This window comes from Mus caroli, unplaced genomic scaffold (assembly GCF_978045245.1).
Source record: "Mus caroli unplaced genomic scaffold, Mus_caroli_1 scaffold_17, whole genome shotgun sequence".
In the NCBI taxonomy this organism is placed as follows: Eukaryota; Metazoa; Chordata; class Mammalia; order Rodentia; family Muridae; genus Mus; species Mus caroli.
This window is the reverse complement of record NW_028227272.1, coordinates 84,502,582-84,517,414: the sequence shown is the minus strand read 5'-3', so window position 1 is coordinate 84,517,414 and position 14,833 is coordinate 84,502,582. Positions and strand designations below refer to the sequence as shown.

General features: G+C 44.9%; 1 protein-coding gene across 1 annotated transcript in view; it reads right to left on the bottom strand.

Moving 5' to 3' along the window:
- Positions 1-12,722: 12,722 nt before the first annotated feature.
- Positions 12,723-14,833, bottom strand: part of Map3k7cl (MAP3K7 C-terminal like) — a 38,203-nt gene continuing 36,092 nt past the window's right edge. Inside the window, exon 5 of the mRNA XM_021185486.2 lies at positions 12,723-13,732. Within this exon, the coding sequence (XP_021041145.1) occupies positions 13,552-13,732 (181 nt within the window). The 3' untranslated portion in view covers positions 12,723-13,551. The remainder of the gene's footprint in view (positions 13,733-14,833) is intronic.

Genomic DNA, 14,833 nt, shown 5'->3' with positions numbered 1-14,833 from the left:
GCACCAGTGACAATATTTTATGTTTGCAGTGATGTTTGTACTTTAAATACCTTGGATAGTAAAAATGAGGGAGTCTGAGTTTGAATGACGGATTCATGAATGTCGATATTGGATCAGAGGGTGAGGCTGCTACCTGCTGTGAAAGACAGAGGCGCAGACTACTGGGGTGGTAGCTTCAACCATCTCCTTAAGTGAGAGAGGCTACCAGTATCACAGCTGATTCATGGCTACTCTGAAGGACATGAAATCCATCTCTCTCCCTCTCCCTCTCCCTCTCCCTCTCCCCCTGCCCTCCCCTTCCCCTCCCCCCACTCTCTCTCTGTCACACACACACACACACACACACACACACACACACACACACACACACCCTGAGACAGAGAGATGGTCAATCAGACAAACACATACACAGAGTTGAAGTTCGAATGTGGAATGTCTGCCACAGACTCCTACTTAAGCATTTGATCCCCAGAAATTGGCACAATTTTAGAAGGTTGTGGAATAGTTGCTGGTAGTGTGCTGCCACACAGATGGAAGGCTACCTTTGTTTTACTCAACTCTTTTAGTTGACTGGATGAGACCCGACCACATTAGGGTGGGTACCCTGCCTACCTCCCTATACTCTTAAAGACACATTATAAAATGTAATTTGACCAAATAAAATGTGTACCTTGTAGCCCAGTGAAATTGACAAATCATATTAACTATAAAAACCACGCTCCTTAGCCAGGGTTTCGTTGCTGTGGAGAAACCCCAGGACTGTGGCAACTCACATAAAGGAAAACATTGAATTGGGGCTGGCTTATAACTTTAGAGGTTTAGTCCATTACCATCATGGAGGGAAGCATGGCAGTATCCAGACAGTCATGGTGCAGGAGAAGGAGCTGAGAGTTCTGCATCTTGATCCATAGGCAGCAGAAGCCCCTCCCACAGTGACTCACTTCTTCCCAAGAGGCCACACCTACTCCAACAAGGCCACACCTCTTAATAGTACTACTTTCTGTAAACCAGGCATTCAAACACTTGACTCTATGGGAGCCATACATATTCAAACAAGCACAGGTGAGCCCCTGCAGTGTATATATTTGTATTTGCTCGTTCCGTGGCACTATTAGAGGAGATGGCCTTGTTGGAGTAGGCGTATCACTGTGGGTCTGGACTTTAAGACCTTCATCCTAGCTGCCTGGAAGTCAGTCTTCTGCTTGCAGCCTTCAGATGAAGATGCAGAACTCTCAGCTCCTTCTGCACCATGCCTGCCTGGATGCTGCCACGTTCCCACCTTGATGATAATGGATTGAACCTCTGAACCTGTAAGCCAGCCCCAATTAAATGATGTCCTTTGTAAGACTTGCCTTGGTCATGGTGTCTGTTCACAGCAGTAAAACCCTAACTAAGACACCCCCATAGAATCTATGAGGGCCATACTTATTCAAGCCACCATTTCCCTGTAACTAGAGGGTCTTGCAACAGCTGCCAAGATGGCTGGCCCATTTTCCTCCATCTTCTTCCTTTGCTAGCCTGAATCATGTGTGCTTCTATTTTGGATAATAAGAAACATATCCCTCTTACAAAGGCAGAGGTATTTGAGGCCTTGAAGACTTCATGCAGTAGAACCTGCATATGGGTCAAAGACTTCATCTCTCAATTATATAGGGGAACAAAGAAATGTCACCCGTTCAGAACACTATCCTCAGAAGGGTTTCTGCCCTTCATGCCTAGCTCTTCATCCTTTTCCAAAACTCCCACTGCCCACAAAACGGAATCATAGATTGGAGGACAAATTAGAAAAAAAAAATACCGATGTTCAAGTTTCATTTCTGTGATCAAACATTTTAACAGCAAGGAACTCAAGGAAGGCAGAAAGGAAAGATTCATTTTATCTGAGAATTCCAGTTTATGGCCCATCAATGCAAGACAGTCAAATCCATAGGCGCTGGTCACAACACATTTACAGTCATGAGCAGAGAGAAACGCTTAGAACTCAGCTTTCTCTCCTCTCACAGTCCAGGGATGTACCGCCCACTTCAGACTATGTCTTTAGGTAATCAGAAGAGTCAAGCAGAGACATGCCCGCAGGCCAAGCTGATTTAGATAATTCCTCATAACGATAAGACACTTTTCCCAGGTTCTAGGTTGTCTGAGTTGACAATTCGAACTATCACAACTTGTGACTAAACTACAGAGAAAAAGACCTGCCTCTTGAGGGAGTACTCCATCCTTCTATACATAGTAGTACACACACAGCCTGTCAAGTCATTGTATATCCACACAAAAGTGGTCATGACAGGCAGAGATGGTTAGTGGTATCACCACCACCACCACCACCACCACCACCACCATCATCATTTTTCTTTCTGAAGTGCAGACGATTGTCTCTGCTTTGACAATGATTTGGTTTTAATTGATTCCTCATATTAAGCTAAGCCAAGCTACTTCATAGCAAGCAAATAGTCCAATGTCTTATTAAATGGAAGGCTATCACTTTGGAATTCTTGTGGGGAGCTTTAAAAAGCATCTTTGATGCATGTGCATACGGCCTTAAGGCAAGATTAGGAGACAGAGACGGCATTCTACTTTAGCAGGACGGACAGCAAAGCAACCCTGTGCCACTGAAACTGTATTTCGATGGAGACCTACGGCCACAGAAAGAGAAAAACACAGAGAATTCCTTGTTTGCTGCAGTGGCCTTTTGCTGTGGTGGTTTTTGTTACTGTTTGTGGCTGGGGATCAAACCTAGTGCCTGGCTCACTACCTAGTGCCTGGCTCACTGTCGAGCTATAGCACCAGCCCCTGGGTTTCGAATAATAAAGAAATATTATTTATATTCTGCTTCATGTTAATATTAAATGTCCCAGAAATCCTCACATTGTAGGAACCCTTTTATTATGTCATACGGTTTTATTTGACCATAAAACTGTGCTTGCTTGCTTGTTCTTTCACTCTTCTCCTCTTCTTCGTCTTCTTCCTCTTCCTCTCCTCCTCTCCCTCCTTCTCCTAGATATACACATCAACATTTAGGCAATGGTGTTAAAAACACACATTTTCAGAAGTCCCTTACCATCCCTATTTCCAAAGGACTGTCCTCTCAGCGAGCATGCTCCAGCAGAGGGCCAGCATGGGTGGACTGTGCTGTTGTGACACAGACACACTTGCCGAATCTTCTCCATAACAGCTCCTAATGAGGATTGCCTACATTTATAAAAAAAAAAAAACTCTACTGCTAATCTCGATGGTAGAGAAACCAGTCCACTATCAGAATTTTGAGCCAAATTTGAATCAAACTTTATTTTAATTAAATACTGGCCAAGAGGATGGGATCTGGCCAGGAAAATTTTAGGGTTCCAAGGAAATGGCTATGAGTCTTGTTCTGCAGAGACTTAAAAAAGCAAGAGGACACTATGTTTCTCATCAGGGCCAATCAGGGGCAGGCATATATCCTGACTCATTTTCTGCCTGTGTTCTTCCAGCATACATCCAATCAGAGGCAAAGATACATCCGGATGCCACTCCTCCCATATACTTCAAACCCACAGGTGCTGGGTCAAACACACATAAGACAAACAGGAACTTATTCTTAACTGCAAACAGAACTCTTAATATGAGGGTATATTTTTCCTATTTTGGTCTCACAGTACACTGGCCAGTTAAAATTGGGTTTCAAATGGACAACTGGATCTTGAAGTAAGGAAATATCCTAGGCAAGATTGGGAACATAATTATACTAAAAGAAATACTCCATCATTGTCTACGGGAACCCTGGGCTTCTACTCTCACTGAATAGCCTTCCTCTTACTCTCCTTAAGGAAAAGCAGCTGGTGTCTTCTTGGTTCAGACTTGTATATTTAACAAAGCGCAACTACTAAGCGGGTCTCAGGAGCAAAACTGACAAGCCTGAATTTCTTTTCTTTTTGTTTGTTTTGCTTTGCTTTTTGCAACAGTGTCTCCCTCCTTCTCTGTCTTCCTAGCCCCAGCTCCCTGGTGTTGGTTATTGGAACGGGTATCGCCAGGCACAGCTTGATCCAGTTTTGATTCCTTGCTCCTGAGGATGGTCCACTTCTAGGAGTTGATCTGGGCTAGAGATTCACCGTGTCCTTTGCAAACCTCTCTGCCACCCTACGCAGTGCCTGATGCATTAGCTGATGGGGTTACAGCAACCTCTTGTTTCTAGCTGGGCTTGGTCCATGGGAACAACTGAGCAAAGATAACTGAGGAGTGAGACAGATACTCATCTTCTTTTCTATGGGCAAAGCCCTGATAAGCTGTGTCTCCACCCGGGGTCACGTTCCGCTCTGGAGGCGGGCTGTGGCCAGGGTGGGGTAGCTAACCTCTCCCATAGCCACGGCCCTTCCTGTAGTTTCTTCCATTGTTCACTGTTAAAGGCCTAGGAGAAGTGTTCCCGGGTGGTTAGCGAGGCTCCAGGGCTTGCTCAGCCCTTCTGATCTCCCTGGCTCTGCACCCTGCCCTGTTCTTTAAACAGTCCCTCCCTGGGGTTGTCCTTGATCACCCCTCCGTGACTTTGCTCTTCTCCCTATCAGGACCGTGACTTTCCAGATATGACAGATGTACATCTGAGATTCCTGCTCTCAACCCCAATCCTAAATCTCAGACTCACTTCTGGTATTGGCAGAAAGTCACACCCTGGGGTTTTGAACACCTGGCAATTTGTTTCCCATTTCTAAATGAATCAGAGACAAACAAATACCCGGTCCATTTCCTAGGCTGAATGTTAACTATTGTTATCGTGCTGCCTGGTGTTATCACCCGAATCCTCAGTACGACATTTAGACTGAGTTGTTGGAATCACTTTGAAGTGGGGGGAACAGTATTTTTAAATGCAATGAATGAGAATCTCTACAGAAAAGGAGAAGACTTGCCTGCAGACCTCATGAAAGGATGGAAGCAGGGGTTGGGGTAGGAAGATGAGCTTTGCCTCAGTCCTGGGATCTGAGATCTGACCAGCAAAATTTCAGGATCCCTTGTCAGAAAGGAGAAGGCCCTAAAATATGTTTGTGAAGCTGTCTGTCCTCAGAGCACTTAGACACGATGCGATTTACATGGGGGGGGGGGACCTAAAACAAACAGAAGACGCCAGCTGAAAACTCTCTCGCCACTTCCCCACGTTCTCCCCCATTCCAGCTATTTTTAAATAATCAAATGGCTGTAGTATCGGTGGCATTTTGGAGGTTGCAGGGATTGTGAGTCATGTCCGTGTTTACAGGAATGATGGAGAAAGAAAGCTTGCTAAGCACTTACTCTCTTTACGAGATGTGAATAGCAATTAAGAAACTGGGGGCGGAGGGAGCACTTCACACACAATTGTACCTAGTCCCAAAGACTTATCTTTCCCTTCTCAGGACTCTGACCTGAGAGAACAGACACGGCCCAGAGAGTGTTTGGTGACATAAAACACAGGGTAGTCGCCTGCCATCCTGGAGTCTTGTCTACAGAAACTTTGGCTCCTCGGTGCACACCCTGACTCACTCCTATATGCTCAGGAGGATGTCATTTGGGACCCACCTCACCCATAGCACCCAGTGCAAGTCTGACTCCTGGGAGAAAGACTCCGTGTTCCCGTGCGTGTGACTCAGGTGATCACCTCATGGGCACAACCAGGGCCTCAGTCAACAGCCCTTGTAAAAGCAGCCTTTTATCTACCTGGCTTCAGAGCTGCTGGGGTGGGACATGCAAGAGAAACCTAAGTGCAACGTTTTTTTTTTTTTTAACGCCTCAGCAAAAGCAATGCATGAATGCCAGGCTCTATTTGAACAGCCTCCTAAATAGAATCAACTGTTTCCTTGCATATGCTGTGAGAAAGAAGCATGCACATTCCTGCTTGGTGGAAACAGAGGTTAGAAAGGGAAGGAGCTCAGAGCAACCCAGGAACCCTGTTGTCAGCACCGGGTATCATTTCTTCTCCACCTGGGCACTTGCCCACATTCTTCTTCCACTGCTCTGTGCTCTCTGCTCTGTCAACCATCCCTCTCCTACAACAGCCAAGGTGATAGCTGAGTACATGGGGTGCAAACCTGGAATTAGGGAGGTGAAGCAGGAGGATTACCATGAGTTTGAGGTCAGCCTAGGTCAGGGAATTCAAGCCTGCCTGAGCTAAGGGGAATAACTCACCTTTAAAAAAAATCAAATTCTGAGGCTAGGGTGTATCTCAGTGACAGTCAGTGTGCTTAGTAAGGGTCTCCATTAAATCCCTTGACATCAAAGAGTAAAAAGGAAAAGAAAAGAGGAAGGAGGGGACAGGAGAGAGAGGGAATGGGAAAGGCTGGGTGTAGTGGTGCATGGGTGTGTGATGGTGCACACTCATGGTGGCACACATGCGTGGTACCCAAAGAGAAAGAAAATGGCCTGGTCTCAACCAAGGAAAAGAAACAGTAATCAAGGGGAAAGATAACAAAGGCGGCCAAAGAAAGGATGTTCTAGTTATTCGAGAATACTTTGCTGAGAACTTGGGGACCTTGGAAGCTAAAACTAGAAAACAGGTTCACTGCAAGCATTTTTATAACATCGGGATTTTGAGTATCTCTACATGGAACATGCCGATAGAAGTAACAGAGACAAACTCAAGACCATTCTACTGAGCAATGTAATATTGCTCAGGGCTTGTTTATTCTCTAAAAAGTGTATTCATCAAATGACTTTACAAAAATGCACGATTCTGTCTTCTACTTGCCCACTATATATAGTGGGCAATATATATATATATATATATATATATATATATATATATATATATATACACACACACACACACACACACACACACACACACACACACACACACACACATATTCCCATCAAGCTTTCTAAGTGACCTACCTAAAATGGGGCCATTGTTAAAAAAAAAAAACCTAAAAATCCCACTATCTCAAAGTGAATATATTACCATGTAATGGGACACACAAAACATTCTTCCATAGCGCCACTTTGCTCCTAGGACTAAGCAAAAACAAATACAACAAATCAAACCAAACCAACCCAAACAAACACGTACTGAGAATTTCATACGTACATAAAACGTGGTTTGATCATATCTACTCTTGATTCTTTCTCTTCCATTTCCTCCTTTTCCTTCTAACTTCATGTGGTCTCTTAGAAAAGAAGAGAAAATGGTTTGGAGAGATGCCTCAGAGCCTAAGAGAATTAGGGTACTGGTCATGAGTTCAATTCCCAGCAACCACATGGTGGCTCACAACCATCTGTACTGGGATCTGATGCCTTCTTCTGGAACACAGGCACACATACAGACAGAATACTATATACATAATAAATCGTTTTTAAAAAACAAAACAAAACAAAACAAAAAAACCCATGAAGTTTATTTACTGTTGCCTGTATGCACAGGTACTGGAGCTTAGGTAGCCCCTTGGGGACCACATCTGGGAGGATAGCTGACTCCCTAGCAGCCATCAGTTACCAATGGCTTCCTGGGTAGTGGCTCCTACAGGTATGTTTCTTAGAGCAATCTTCTTGCTCCTACCTTAATCTCTATCTTCAGCATGAACCTGTTCACTCTCAGCCACACTAGCCTTACCCTCAAGTTTTTAAGTGGAGCCTGTGTGAGTGCCTGTGGGTGTGCATGTGTGTGTGTGTATGTGTGTGTGCATGTGGGTGCATGTGTGTGTGTGTGCGTGTGTGTATGTGTGTGTGCATGTGCGTGTGCGTGTACATGGTGTGTGTGTGCATGTGTGTGCACTCGCGTGTGTGTATGTGTGTGTGTATGTGCGTGGTGTATGTGTGTGTGCGTGTGTGTGTGCGTGCATGTGCATGTGCGTGTGTGTGCGTGCGTGCATGTGTGTGTGTGCATGTGTGTGCACGCGCGTGTGTGTATGTGTGTGTGCATGCGTGTGTGTGTGTGCATATGTGTGGTGTGTGTGTGTGCATGTGCGTGGTGTGTGTGTGTGCATGTGCGTGTGCGTGTGTGTGTGTTTGGTCTAGTGCTTTATCGCCACCTGCCTTCTCTGCCTCTGTAGCTCTTACTCATCATCAGATCTTATCTCATTACTCATTACCAAGCCATCCAAGATTCCTCATTTCATCCCTACTCCCTTTTTATACGCACTCATAAATGATATCTTTTTCCTGTTTGGCTCTTACCCTGTTTATCATATTCCTTATCTTTTACCGATTAACCAATCACTCCAAACCTCAGTGGCTCAAAGCAACAAGCTTTTACCATCTCGGAATTCCCAAGAAGCAGTGCACCAGGGTGGCTCAGCTCTGTTTCCGGGAGATTCTGGCAGCCTGCAGCCATCTGAAGTCCTGACTAGGGTTAGCGGCTGTGCCTGGCTCAGTTCCTTGGCCATTGCCAAGGACATCAGTTCTGACTTGTGGGCTCCTCTGCTCCCAGGTTGACTCCCTGCAGCTCAGCAGTGTAATCACCCCAGAGAGAGCGACGGGTGGGGTACACCTCCCGTGCTTTGCCTCAAGTCTGGCTGGTCCCCTGCCTACTTTTTAAAAACACATTTTTAAGTCACACTCATATGATTCAAGGAAGAAGAATTGGTTTCCACCTTTTGTGGGAACTTTTTAAAAATATCGTAAGCTGCCCCATGTGATTACTTAAGTAAACATGTATCTTTCCTCCTAGACTAAGAATCTCTTGGAATACGACCACCCCCACACACACACACACACCACCACCACTTCCACAGTTCTGTGCCAGAAGCCAGAAGGTACACAGGCATGCATCTTACATGGATAGAAGGAAAGGGGGTTGGGGAAGAAAGTCTGGGAGGCAAGGACAGAGAGATAGGGGTAGGAAGAGTGTCATGAGTGGGAGTGGGGGTGGTATCTTTGTTATTAAATCTCAGACCTAGAGAAATATATAGATACTATGGAACCTTAATTTTCTAGTTTTGGGGAAATTAGTATAAATATAGTCACTAGGTAGGGCATATATAAATGAGAGAATGCATATGATATAGCAGATGTAATCTATATGCTTGTAGCATGAAAAACCAGGGAACTAAAGGGCGATGCCTAAAGCAAAGATAGCAAATGGCAGTTAAAGGAGAAAAGACAGAAGTCATAATTTCTCTACCTGCCACAGTCTAGCTGTGTAGACACACAGCTTTATAATATGTGTATGTGGGGGCGGGAGTAATTGTGCTTCATGAATTGAGAACATAAGGGGAGTTATTTGTAGGTAGGAAGAGGACCAAGCCAGCCAAAGGAGACCAGGAAGAATGAGGAGCCACAACAGGGAAGTGGAATATATGAGCCGAGGATAGTGCATGTGTCATCTATTTCATATGAAAATACCACAATAAATCCCATTATTGTGTGCGCTGATTTAAGATTATTTCAAAGGTGGCAATGGACAGCATCTTGAATCTGTAAACGTTCTTCAAGTATTAGAGGACAGCTATACATAGAACATAGAGTCTGACACAAAAGGGGCCTGTTGAATCTTGCTCTGTGTTTAAGCCAGCTCTACTATCTGTTTGATGTGGGCCCCACTTCCTGTGTATTTCCCATGCCTCACACTGTTATGCCTTGAGTCCGAGGGAAACTCAGATGAGCCCAAGAATGTCGAAGTCCGCTGCAATTTACAAAAGTCTTTTTTATTATTATTTCGAATCTGGACTCGGATCGCAAGCCTCCACTGGCATGTGATAACGAGTCCGGAAAGCACTGAGTTTATATATAGTGCAGTTAGGAATTCTTTGAATGCTTGGGGTGAAGGGGAGTGGAGGCGGGGCTAGGCAGTTAGTAACTCAAACACGATACATACCATTTGGTGGGACAGGACTTAAGCTGGGAGGGGGATTAAAGAGTGTCTTTTGTGGGGTTATCAGGGACTAATTTTTATGGCCGGCCATAACTGTCTGTGACCTCTGATTACCTTTTTACTATGATTTAAACGTGGGGCCTTAATATTCTTTGAGTTTGTTATTTCTTTAAGGTCCCAAGGACAGGCACCTGGAGAGTTCAGCCTTATCAGAGGGAGAGCTAGTTTTTGGTGACACAGAGGCAGGGAGACGGTCTCAAGCTAAGCTAGCACCTGGGTCCTAGGAGTGTTTTCATTAAGGGGGGCTTTATGGGCAGTGCCATTCTAACACCGAGCTGGGTTCCCTCTGTGCGGCCAGGGAGGGGGGAGGGATCCCTGAGCTTGCTGCGGGGGGTGGGGGAGGATGCAGCACAGACTGCATACTGCGCTTGCCAGGGAAGGGAGGGAAGATAGGAGCTTTTGCAGGGGGGGAGGAGGAGAGAAAAGGCAAACTGCACACAAGGTTGGAGTTTCTTTGGTGAGGCTTCCAAGAAGCAGGACAATTAACCACAAACAGCATCAGTAATTTGGAGACTACAACGCCACCTGTTGGTAAGTTCCCATGGCTATTACTCCAAGAACCTTGCACACTCCTATGAGCCTCTTTCAATCCTAGTCATTTTCTAATTCTTTAGGCCATTTGCTTTTGCAGCCTCCGTTGCTGCAGCATTTGTTACTTGTATAATGGATCTGGGGGTGAGCTGCTTGAATTTCAAGTCCATTCTGTTCCTTGTTTGTACCGAGCTGATAATACACCCAAGCCCTCTGTGACTTAGAGAAACAAGCCAGTTCATATACGTTTGGCCGCTAGCCATGTTCGATCGTATTCTTTTCATGTCTGCACAAACCAAATGGCCCACAAATAGCAGGTCTTTTAGTAGAGCAATTGCAAAATGTAATGAGATTTTCATTATTCTTTAATTCTATCTCTGAGGCAAGCACCTTCACACTAATGGTAAGACCGCTATGTTGATTTTTATTGTTCTGTAATATTAACAATACTGCCACATCAGGAATGGTTTAATTCTATTTTTCCTGTGTGTGTTGCTGAGAGTTGGCCCTAGGGTCTCACTCAATGCCAGGCAAGTACAACACCACAGCTTTATAATGTGAAGACGACGAGCTCCCAGGGATCTGTAGTAGATGTGTCGGTAAGTAAGGTTTGTGGGAGTTGTCAAATGAGTGACAAATTCTGCCACTAGGTTTCTCTGACTTGCAATAAAATAGATGATATTTCATGTTTTAATAAACTGGAATCGACTGAAAACACACATGCTTGGAGCAAAGTGTTCTTTTATTTTATTTTCCTGAGGGACACATTTGTATATTTTGGAGACACTGGGTAAGTATTCTCATTGAGACTAGCAGGGTTACAGGTGTTATTCACACAGTTATTCTGGGCCATAACCCCAGTGACATCCTGTGGGGTTTGAATTGGAACAGCCCTCATAGGCTCCTATAGTTGAATGCTTGGTCCTTAGGGAGTGGCACTACTTGACAAGGATTAGGAGGTGTGGCCTGGTTGAGCAGGTGTGGTCTTGTTGGAGGAAGTGTGTCACTGAGGGTCGGCTCTGGGGTTTCCCATGCTTCAGCCAGGCCCAGTGTCTTTCTCTTCCTGTTGCCTGCATGGTAATTGGATCTCTGAGCTCCTCCCCAGCATCATGTCTGTCTGCTGGCCTGCGTGCCACCATGCTCCCCATCGTGATGGCAAGTGGTCTGAACTATAAGCCAGCCCCCATGAAATGCCTTTTCGTTTGTCAGAGTTGTCATGGTCACGGTGTCTCTTCACAGCAGCAGAACATTGACTAAGGTACATCCGGAAAGCTTTCCCTGCTCCAATGTTCATCCTGCCAGAGTGGAGGGTTTTCCTGCAAAAGACCATAACTCCTTCATTCTCCAGATGTCAAACCCTGTGTCTAAAGCTCGTGAATCGTTCTTCCAGCTGCTCTGGTAGCCCCAGGATTGGGTAAATTTGGGGAATAAAAATCTCCTGTTAGTATTTGTTAGCTTCACGATTACCAAACAACAAATGACTAGGAACAGGGTCTAGTCAGGATCATGGAATATTTTTATTTATTTTTTTATTTTCTTATTTTTTTGCCTTGGATCAAAAATTAAAGCAACAAGAGGTATCAGACAGACAGGCTTCACACTGTTGAAGACTTTGAGACCCATGGGAAAGCTTCATCTCTGTAATGGGGAGGCCTCACAGCCTCTATACCATGGATGAAGTAGCCCCGGCTTCCTATTCTGTGCCCAAGGTCCCCAGTGATTGGTTCGCCATGATGGAACATCGCTCTTTGTCCTGTTGACATGTCATTGAATGTGATGGTTCTTTTTAGTGAAGGCTGCCCTGTATGTGGTATCATTTTTCGACTCAAGCCTCCACACCAGTAATGTCCTCTATCCTAATTGTGGTAACCAAAGAAAAGGTCCATCGAGATGGCTCTGCAGGGGCTTGCTGCCAAGTCTGAGGATGAGCTTCGATCCCAAAGTTCTACGAGGTAGAAAAATGAGAACTGACCCTGAAAGTCCTCTGACAATCAGATGGGCACCACGGCACATACATATATGTATGTTCACATACATGGATATAAACACAAATACACATATAATTAGTATTCTTTTAAAGGAAAGAAAATGTTTCTAGACCCTGACAAATATCCTCAGGGGGATATCACGCCGGGTTAGGAGCCACTGTCTCTGTCTAAGGTCATCGTAATACCCCATTATCAGTGTTAGTGCTCTGAGGATTTTAGATGAGAAACCCAAGTTTCTCCCTGAAAAAGGACTACACTTCTATTCCAGTACGCACTGGAAAGTTAAAGAATAAACTTTAACCAGGACAACTCCTAGCCCACAGGGCTTAAGAAGAAAGCAAGACACAGGGCTGCACTTTGGATCCAAGTTTAATGAAAAAGAAGTCACGTGACTGGAAACGGATACAAAACAAAGATGGGGGGGGGGGAGAGTGGGAGACAGAGCGAAGGGGCAGAGCGCTAATTCTGCATTCACTCAATGGCGTGTCTGAACGATAGATAGCTTTCCACTTTCCGCATGCCCAGATCCCAAAGACACACTCAGCCAAGGCACATGTGGCCACTGCCTGCTAACACAAAGGGGGAAAAACAGCATAGCCAGCCTTGATTCTTCATTACACAAATCAGCACTGAGCAGTGAGGTTTGGGCAAGGACACACACGCCTGCTGATATTTTCACGAAGAAAGCATTTAGGCTATGCAACCATTTGTTCTTAGGACAACCAGTCGCCGAAGAAGAGTTACATCTGACTCTACCGAACACAGCTAGCCTCCGTGGTTTGTAGCTGAGCGGACTTGAAATATGAAAAGGCATAAAATTTTAAAATGCACAGATGTGAAACAACAGTGAACACCCTACTGGCTTGTTTTACGGCTCATGATTTTCTGTGGGACCAGTCAATATTCTATTTCTATTATTTCCTACTTTAATGTATAGTATTATCATAACTTTCCAACTAAGATAAATGTGTGTGTGTGTGTGTGTATTGGAAAAAAAGGACTCTGATCTTTGAAAATATATACTGTTGATAGCTTTGCATTAATGACCTCACTTAAAATAAAATATCCCTCTCTCAAGCTAGAAACTAGGCAGCACTATACTCATTCTAGGCATTTGCCATATGGGTAATAAAGAAAAGCAATAGATTTTACTCTCTGTTCCTTAAGATGCTAATCCTTTTGGCCAGCTCATAGCGGTCAGCAACCTGGCTCACATTTCATGGGCTGATGTTAGGAGGAGCCCTGCCTCTTCTGATACTGGATTCTGAGTTTTTCCAGTTGCTCTACACACTGAGACTGAGCCATCTTCAGCGTCCGGTTCTCCTCCGTCAGAGCCTCAAATTCCTGAACCAGCTGAGCAGCGTCCAGCTTCTCCTTTTCTGCCTGGTCCAGCTTGGCAATGAGCTCCTTCCTGAAAAGCAGGGCACAGGGCAAGGAGAAGCACAGGCTTTACTGCAAAGGCACCCAGCAATCGGCGCTCCTCCCTCTGCACATCCCACTGCGCATCTCCCTGCTTACCCTTGCAGCCGCCAAGGACGGACCTTTATATTTCCCTTGTTCATTTAGGTATTTGTGTTGTTTATTGTTTTATTGGCTTGCAAAGCAACAGGTTTCCTTCTACATGGGATTTCGTACATTTCTCGCCTTTTGCGTCTCGACCCCACTGGACCCTCTGGCCCATCTTCCACATTGTTCTCTTTTCTCCACACTTCCCCTCAAGCCCTGTTTCTTCCAGTCCTATAGGCCACTTCCCACATTCCTTCCTTTACACATGTCTTTCCTCCTGGATATGCATATTTAACAAGCAGAGGTAAGGATCCGCATACAGTGTGTGTCTTTCTGAACCCCGGTTATATCACTTTCTATGTTTTCCAAATCCAGCCATTTTCCTGGAAGTTTCATAATTTTATTTTTCTTTACAGCAGAACAAACCTCCACTATGTGCGTAGGCCGCATTTTCATGCTCTGTTCCTCTGTTGACAGACTAGACGTCTAGGCTGGTTCTATCTCCTTGCTATTGTAGGAAGAGATCAATGTGGCTAGCCATGTGTCTACAGCAAAGCTTAGAGTCCTTTGAGTATGTGCCCAGGAGAGGTAACAAGGTCATAGGCGGGTTCTGTTTTTTAGTTTTTTGAAAAGCCTTCTCACTGGCTTCTATAGAGCTGCAGTAGTTCACACTCACATCAACCATGGATAGGACAGGGTCTCACTCTGCAGACCCATGTTGGCCTGGAACTTAACTACGCAGCCCAGGGTGAACCTAAAGGTGCAGCAATTCTCCTGCCTCCGCTTCCAAGTACTGGAGTTTCAGTTGCAAACCACAATGCCTAAGTATGGGTCATTTTTTTTTTTTTAATTTCTCCTGAAACACAAGCTTAGGAACCTTTTACTTAGCACCCCCACTAGAGAGATCCAGTGTGCTAGACACAGTCCGAAGACATAGGTCAATCACCGAAAACAATGCTCTTTCAAACTATATATTATTTGTGTGAAATAAAAGTTACCTTCAAGA